Raw genomic sequence first — 9,012 nt, forward strand, 5'->3', positions numbered from 1 at the left:
GTATACAATTTAAAGAATATATTATTGATGTAACTTTAAGACACACAATACACTTTTTATGGGCATGGTCACATTAATAAATGTATAACATATGCATGAAAAAGATATATGTGTGTGTGTGTGTGTGTGTGTGTATATATATATATATATATATATATATATATATATATATATATATTTAACAACTTCAGGCTAGTGGTTACCTCTAGGGACAGAGGGAGGGAAAAAGTTGGAATAAGGCTTTAGTTATAAGTTATAACATTCCCTTTAAAAATATCTCTGGCATTGGGGCACCTGGGTGGCTCAGTTGGTTAAAGGTCCGACTTCGGCTCAGGTCATATTCTCACGGCTTGAGGGTTCGAGCCCTGTGTCGGGCTCTTTGCTGACAGCTCAGAGCCTGGAGCCTGCTCTGGATTCTGTGTCTCCCCTTCTCTCTGCCCCTCGCCTGCTCACACTCTGTTTCTCTCTCTCAAAAATAAACAAATATTTAAAAAAAATTTTTTTTGTAAGTATCTCAAGCAAATGTGGCAAAATATTAGTATCTGTTAAGTCTTAGTAGCTGGATATACAGGGGTCTATTTTGAAAGTTCTCTATGTGGTAAAAACATTTCATAACTGAAAGTCTAAACTTTAAAAAGATCACTAGCAAGTCTACTTAAAAGTTGAAAAAATGCAAAGGTCATCTTTTTCTCTTTCATTCTTACCCTTCCCAAATTACTCCCTCCCTTCTCTGTATTCCCATGGACCACTTACAGTTATAACACAATTTAAAATATTTTCTCCGTACATTTGGGAACCCTTTTATTCACCTGTGGTTCCCCAGAACCTAGCAAGTGCTCAATGAACGGGTGACACTTTAAACAAATTAACCAACAAACTTCATGAATGTTGGCAATAGTGACACTGTAAGCAAGTTTTATTTTTAAACATATTTTTAGATCTTATTTTTAAAGACCATAATTTTTATAATTATTTTCTCCACTACAAAAATACTTTTTTTGAGAGAGAGAGACAGAGTACAACAGGGGACAGGGGCAGAGGTAGAGAGCGAGAATCTTAAGCAGGTTCCACACTCAGCACAGAACCCAACCCGGGACTCGATCCCACAGCCCTGGAATCATGACCTGAGCCAAAATAAAGAGTTGGACACTCAACCAACTGAGTCATCCAGGCGCCCCACAAAAATACTTCTTAGAAGTAAACAATTCAAAAGTACCACTTCCTCCGAGAAATGGGCTTAAAAAAAAAACATGAGCAAAAGTTAAATTCAATAAGTCTTCAGTTACTTTAGCTGTCTATTTTATAAAGGAACCTATTTTGAAGTGACCAAATCAGTACCATTTTAAGTACAAAATTTAATAAGTAATGGTGACATTTACATAATGATCATTATTGTGGCTAAAAATCCTAATTATGCTGCTTTAAATTATGTAAATTTCCAATCAATTTGCTCTTCCTAAAAATTATGTAAACAAGGAAAAACAGACACTATACCTATTTCAAAGTCAAAGAGGCTGATAAATAGAAAGAGGTTAGGTTACTTGATCCAGTTTACAAAGCTAATAGATTGGTGCCAGTATCCAAACTCAGATCTCCTGCTTTTTTTTTTTTTTTTTTTTTTTAATATTTATTTTTGAGAGGCAGAGAAAGAGAGAGAGCACAAGCAAGGGAGGTGCAGAGAGAGAGGGAGACACAGAATCCGAAGCAGGCTGCAGGCTCCAAGCTGTCAGCCCAGAGCCCGATGTGGGGCTCAAACTCACAGACTGTGAGATCACGACCTGAACTGAAGTCGGACGCCTAACCGACTGAGCCACCCAGACGCCTCTTCAGATCCAAGACTGAGCCACCCAAGGCGTCCCTGCTCTCAATCCAAGACTTGTCCACTAGAGACTCCTAACAACCCTACATTAGCTATAGATTTCACTCCTCCTTGGGAACTGTAAATGCTCATTAGGGCACTAAGCCTCATTTTAATGATTAAGTTACACAGGCCAAGAACTATTCTGTTCCTATGTCCTAATTCTACCAACTTGCAGTTAGGAAGAAGAAATCCAATTGACTAACCTCTCCTTGAATGCAAATGTCTTATGGAGGTTGGTCTAATCTCCTGCACAATCCACATCATATATAATGAACTTTCCTAAGGCATGAAATAACCGGCACGTTTGGTGATATTTTGAAATACACCTATTACGTATTACAAAGATCAGTGATAGCGAAAAATAAAGTTAACTTACACCTTACTAGCTAAGAAGATACTAATGTGCATTGATAAACACTTTTTTACTCAAAACTTAATTCATATAATTAAAAACACAGGAAAAGGGATCACAGTAAGAAATTATGTTGTTTACAGTCTCATGGCTGGCCACATATTTGTAGTTTTGAAAACCTCCCCTAAGTAATCCTGATAAGAAAAGCCTGAAAATCAGGGCTCTAAAGCACACTGGTCAATGATTACGTTAGTGGTGGAATTTCAGCTACTGTAACATTCAACCCTTTTACATCTTTCTGGGTCTCCCATTTAACGACAAATATTTATGGGAAGGAGTGTACTGTAAGTCTCTATTTTCCAAGTTGTATCACACAAAATTTGACACATTTTTCTGTCCCCCTTCCAAAATCCCATGGTCAAATAAAAATCCTGTTTTGTTTAGGCTCATGTTTCTTTAACACATGAAGCCTCTTCCAGGAAACTCATGTTGGTAACCTCTATCTTAAGATTTCAGCAGCTAACGTCTTTCAGAAGAATGATAGCTGGAAATACGGCTCTGGACTGGAAGCCTCCAAGAGAAAAGAACTAAAAATAACTTTTAGAAAGACAAACGTTTTACTACCTTTTTTGGTGGGGATGGGAAGGTGGAGAGGATGATGAATAAGATGCAGTCTTTGCCCTGAAGTCTAGAGAAGAAAATAATCAGATCATACTCAGAGGTGGAAAGCTCAAATGTGTAAGTATTGGGAAGATACAGTGAAGAGTACCTAACACAACTTTGGGGCCCAAGAGGGGCACTGCAAGGTTACAAAGGAAGGCTTCCTATGACAGTAACATCTGGAGCTTGACCTCAAAGGAACTTGGTTAGAGGAAAGAGAAATATTCGCACTAAAATAGGCTGCAGAGGAAAAGACACTAACAGATACAAATCAAACCACCCTGAAATACCATTTTTCACCTCCCAGCTTGGTAAAACTCCAAAATGTGATAAACTTCTTGTGGAGTAACAGCAACTTTCATCCATTGCTGGGGAAGGTATACATTGGTACAGCCTTGAAGGGAAGAAATTTAGCAATACCCATTAAAATTTCAAACGTACATGCCTTTTGACTCAGCAATTCCACTTTTAGGTATTTATCTTAGAGCCTGGTTCACACATACATAAATTAACACACACGTTATTCACTATAGAATGTATTTTAATGTTTATTTTGGGGGGGGTAGGGAGAGAGAGTGTGCATGCATGCAAGCGGGGGAGGGGTAGAGACGGGGGGGGGGGGGGGGGGGAAGGGGACAGGTGGACAGAAGATCCAAAGTGGGCTCTGCACTGACAGCAGCGAGACCAATGTGGGGCTCAAACTCACAAATCTGAGATCATGACCTGAGCCAAAATCAGAAGCCTAACAGAATGAGCCCCCCAGGCACCCCCATTACAGAATGTATTTTAATAAATTAAGACATGCACACAATGGACTCCCACACATACTATTTTAAAGAAAGAACAAGGTGCAGAATAGCTTAAATAGTATGTTATCACTAAGTAAAAAGGGGTGGGACAAAGAAAAATAATATTTCATTGTGTTGATTTGTATGTATGGATTATTTCTGGAAGGAAACACAAGGAACTGATAACACTGGCTACTTCCAGGGACAAAAACACAGTGCCCAGTAACAAGAATAAGAGACTTTTCATTGTATAGCCTTCTGTATCTTTTACATTTTGAACATTTTAATGCACTAATCCATAAATACATAAAATTAAATCAGCACAGCACCTAGTGAAAATTAAAACAGTTTGAAATTAGTGGAAAATGAAGTTCGAGACAAAAACTGATTAGAAATAAAGCTCAACAGACATACAGGAGCCAGTTCATGAAGGGCCTTGTTTGGCATACTAAGTAAGGATCATGAAGCTTCCCATAGAGCAGTGTTTCTCAAAGTGTGATCTGGGGACCACCTGCAAACCTGGAGAGCTTATTAAAAATGAAGTCCCCTGGACAGAGCCATCAACCTTAAGGGTGTGTGGTTGATAAAGGCAGAGTCTTGAGTCTCCACAAACTGAATCAGAATCTTGGGGTGCAAAGGTTCAGGCATCTGCATTTTAACAAACTTCCTAGGTGACTCTACCGGTTATGGGGAGCTTTTGAGTAGTTCTAAGCAGAGGAGTAAACTGGCCAGATGTTCACTATAGATAGACCACTCTGGTGCCTGTATCTGAAAGATTTGAGAGGAGTGAGACTCTGTTAGAAAGCCCTGGAGGTACTCCAGATCATGTTCTTTAATTTGATAAATATTCATATACACTACATTCATTGCACACCATGTGGCAAAAGTATTACCTGCCCAAGAACCACAACCTAAGCTACACCATCACTGCAGGAAACACTGTTAAGGGAAACAAAATCCAAGGTGCTAGGATCTCCCAAATATGTTAGGAAGGTAATAACTATGAATAATTCAATCCAGTAATAAAGGGACTGCTAAATGAAATTATTCCATCCCATTATAAAGATTAAAAAACAACAACTAGGAGTGCCTGCAGGGGTGGCTAGGTTGGTTAAGTGACTCTTGGTTCCAGCTCAAGTCATGATCTCACAATTCCTGGAGAGCAGAGCCTGCTTGAGATGTTCTCTTTGCTTCTCTCTCTGCCCCTCCTCTGCTTATGCATGCACACACACACACCCATACATGCACCCAAACTTTAAATAAATAAATAAATACATAAATAAGGCAACCATTAAAAGGAGTTGCGTGGAGGGAGAGAAGGGTGGAAATTGTTCATGTCTCATTTAGTATATATTAAAATAGTTTTCAATAAAACCTTCTCTTTGGCCAATAAGGCATGATAACAATGTCAAAACCCTTTCCAATCATCTTTGATTCATCTAAAGATCTAATTTGTTGAGTGTCACAGACCCTATAAATAAAAGTCCCACATCTGCCAACAGCTACATCTCTTATGATGTAAGTAAATTGGAATGATAGTTTAATTATCCCTTGCAAGGTAATGAGCCAGCAGAGGTAAAAATCCTACACCAGAAATTCACAGGAAACATCACTGCACGAATTAAAAATAAAGCAATGCCACCAATAAGAGTAAGTGAAAGACCAAGCTTCAAAGATTTAACCCTATTTTATACATGCTTTATCAACTAAGAAGTATTTCCTCTACTTAAGTAACCCATGAGGCTTTGGGGTATAAGATTATACTGGCACTCCATCCTTCATCTTCTATTTGCATTTTAACAACCTAACAGAGACCTATTCTGCAACAAAACCACCACCTCCACAACAAAAGAGAACCCTCTGGTATAAAACTTCAGGTTACCATGACACTATAGACACCAGAGGTAAGGTGCCAGAGACTAAAGTAAGCACATGGCCACTTTCTTTTGTACTCAATTCACATTATTCATATATCTTAGTATCTTTTACCCCAGCAAAACAGCAAACAATATTAGCCAGCTTATCAGTCCTACTACAGAGTCCCATTTTAGAAAAACTTTACACAGCCCCATATTCTTTGGCCTCAACTCCATCTACTGCTACTCCATTCTGAATACTGGCTTTAATGTAAATGGTAAACTCAAATCAGTAAGGAACTAATCCAATATAATGTAACTGAAATGACAACAACGACTATTTCACTGCCTTGAGATTACAAAACCATGTGTTCTATAGTACAGAAGTTTTAACGCTAAGTTTTCTTCTCCCAAACAGCATTACCTAGCAATAGACAAATATTTACCTATTAGAGATTTCTCTTTAGATACCCATAGTGGGTACACTATGTAGTTCAATTTCTAAAGACTTATTGATCTGCCTACATTTAAAATGTTTTGATTAGTGGCAATCTAATTCAGAGGTCCCAGAATTAATCTAATTTAGAGGACACTCATCTTCTTGAGGCCTTGAAAAATCATCCAGAGTTTCAAAATGCCAGCACGAAAAAGAGCCTGTAGAGGCTATCTAGTCCAGCCTACTGTTTCATATACTGAACTAGGTGAAAGCACTTTTAAAACCTGACAGTACTACAAAAAGGTATCATTTTCATGCATGAGGCCCAGAGAAGTTAAAAAGACTGATAGGAAGTTAACCACACAAACTGGGCCTAGAACCCCAAGCTCCTAAATCCCAATCCCACACTCCAAACATGCCAATGGAGTGTGCTACTTTAAACTGCTGCGAGGGGCTTTGATAAAATTGTATAGAAAACATTTTTATACATATGTTTGACAATTTCTAAAAAGTAGATCTTGCAAAACTGGGAGTACAATCCAAGGGACACACCTCTTTCCCAGAACAGAAACAATGTGCTTGCCTCTGACATTATTCCCTGCCTCATCCCCAATTTCACTCCCTGACAAAACATAACTACTCCAACTTCCTACTCAAATTAACTGATTTACTTTTTAAAATGATACAATTGTCTTCTATAAATCGCTACATCTTCAAACACTAAATGAGAGGAAACACACCTGCACCTAGCACCTCCATTAAAGGAAAATAGGGACCCTGCTCAATTAACTCATTGAAGAATCAAGAAGTTTAATGCTGAAAACAGACTCCATATTTAAGCAGTGAGGATTTACAATTTCATTTTGATACCTCTGCAAAATATTACGAAAAAATCTGAAGATTACAAACCATACCAGAAGTTTAAAACAAGCTGTCCACTCTTACACAGAATTCTACAAGATTATGGTTATAAGCATGTATAACTCCAGAGCCTTTGGGGCCACAGTATCAACAATTAGAGATTTCCATATTGTTCATGGTAGCATCTTCACTCCCCTTTTCCTAGAGTTGGTGGATAGGGAGCATGGGTTCAGAAGTTTCAAAAGGAGAGTGAAGAGAGAAGATATTCAGGGCTTTTTCTTGGATGGATTTATATACTTCTGCAAACATGTTACTATTATCTGTACCAAATACAGTCTCTTGTGGAGATACTATGTTATAGACGTAGGCTCTTTATTTCATAATTGCCAGGTTCACCTGCCTTCTGTCCTGCCCTTTCTACTTAATAACACAAAGTCAAATTTTCTCCCCTGCTAACCTCTGAACTCAAAACACGTGTGCTTTTAAAACAAGCTGCTAGAACCTTGTCTGACGACCACGTTCCATCACGGAAAAGGCTCGCCCAGACCGGCTTTCTGGAGTATCCCAGGCCTAGCAGTCCTGCAGAGTAAAAGGGGGTGTGTCCGCGGTACCTTCGTCCTCTCTCCCACTTCCCGCAGCGGCGCCCGGGGGGGGGGGGGGGGGGGGGGCTTTTTCTTGGGGAGGCTTGGGGAGCGGTTTCCAGGGCGTCCAGACCTCAGCCACTGGCCCACCTTTCTCGGGGCTGTTGTTGCTAATCCCCAAAGGGAGAATAGGGAGTGGGGCTAGTGAGGGCGCAAATGAATCCCCAAGCCCTTCCCACTGGGAGCCCCTGCCCCCCCAAGTCTTCGTCCCGGTCTTGGGGGGGGGGTCTCTGCAGTTTCAATGACACCCCCCCCCCCTCAGCATACACAGAGGGCGGGGGTCTACGAGCGAAGCCAGAAGGATGGAGGGCAGCGAGCGGGGAAGGCTGGGCATTTAGGTCGCCGGGATAGAAGGGTCATCCCGAGAGGTCTCCGCCACACCACAAAGCCGGGGTCGAGCACACACACAACCGCGGGGGCCGCAGGGACCCACCAGCTGCTTCAGATCCTCCTCCGAAAGCTCCGCGTAACGGTACCGCTGCTGCTCGAACTCATACCGGGTGGTTTTGGCGACCACCACCACCCGCGAGGGGCGGAAGCCGCCTTCGGGGCGGCTGCCACAGCCCGCCAGCTCGCGCAGCTGCCCCTGCCCCAGGTGTCGCCGGCCGCCGCCGTCACCGCAGAGCCGCGGCCGCGCGGCGGGGCCTCCCGCGCCCGGCCCCCTCAGCACCGCCGCCCGGCCGCCTGCCACACGCCGACAGCTGCCCAGCAGGAAGCCTCGGTAGCAAGTCATCCTCTGCCCGGCGGGGCTGCAGGCCCGGGCTCCCGCCACCAACAGTGCGCGCGGCCCGCGCAGACCCGGCCTCTAACTCCGCGCCGGGCGGGCAGAGGTTAAGAGCACTACAGTGCGTGGCCCGCGCCGCGAGGGGGACGTGCCCAGACGTTGACGGGGGCGGGGAAAACCCGGCGACTGGGAGGAGGGAGAGCCCGAGCCAGGGAAAGGTGGGCGGGGAAGAGCTAGAGGCCTCAGGGTGGTGGGTTTTGTTTGTTTGTGTATCCGTTTCCATCCACGCCTGCGCAGTGGCCGCTTCGACACCCGGGGACCGACCTCCAGCTCCACCCCCTTCCCTGGGTGGGCACCAAACCCACACGCCCGCCCCCAACTCTGTGAACCAATCAGAGCCCGCTGCGGTTTCGGAGCCTGAGGAGCTGCGGGGGTTGGCTGTGGCCAGAAGAAGGGCTGGGATTCTATTTGGCGATAGAGCTGCCTTAGGAATCCAGCTGGAACCGGTCTGAAGCGGCGCGGGGGACTGCGGGTGGGGTTTCGAGCGCCTGGCGGGAGAGCAGGTGCCTGTAAGCACCTCCTTGCCTGGGCTTCTTTATTGCTCTTGAAAAGACCACATAAAACCACTCTTTAATCATGGCACATAAGACTGCATTCTTTATTCCTTCGTAAAACTAAGTCTAGGCAGATGGCCAATATGACCAACACTGGGCTGGGGGGTGTGGGGGGAGGGGGAGGGGCAAGGAAACTGACCAAAGACCATGTGCATAATTTGTGGGGCCTAGTGCTAAATGAAAATGCGAGCTTCTTGTTCAGAAATTATCAAGAATTTC

At 43.2% G+C, this 9,012-nt stretch overlaps 1 protein-coding gene across 2 annotated transcripts in view; it reads right to left on the reverse strand.

Moving 5' to 3' along the window:
* The window catches only part of NADK2 (NAD kinase 2, mitochondrial), a 49,089-nt gene extending 40,687 nt beyond the window's left edge, over window positions 1-8,402 (reverse strand). The window contains exon 1 of one of the 2 annotated variants that reach the window (XM_019438078.2): window positions 7,889-8,402. In XM_019438078.2, coding sequence (XP_019293623.1) covers window positions 7,889-8,188 — 300 coding nt within the window. In that variant the 5' untranslated portion in view covers window positions 8,189-8,402. The remainder of the gene's footprint in view (window positions 1-7,888) is intronic. The other variant, XM_019438079.2, reaches the window with a different exon arrangement.
* Between the last annotated feature and the right edge of the window lie 610 nt (window positions 8,403-9,012).

The sequence above is a fragment of the Panthera pardus genome, unplaced genomic scaffold, assembly GCF_024362965.1.
Source record: "Panthera pardus isolate Hobbes unplaced genomic scaffold, ASM2436296v1 HiC_scaffold_2, whole genome shotgun sequence".
Taxonomy (NCBI): domain Eukaryota; kingdom Metazoa; phylum Chordata; class Mammalia; order Carnivora; family Felidae; genus Panthera; species Panthera pardus.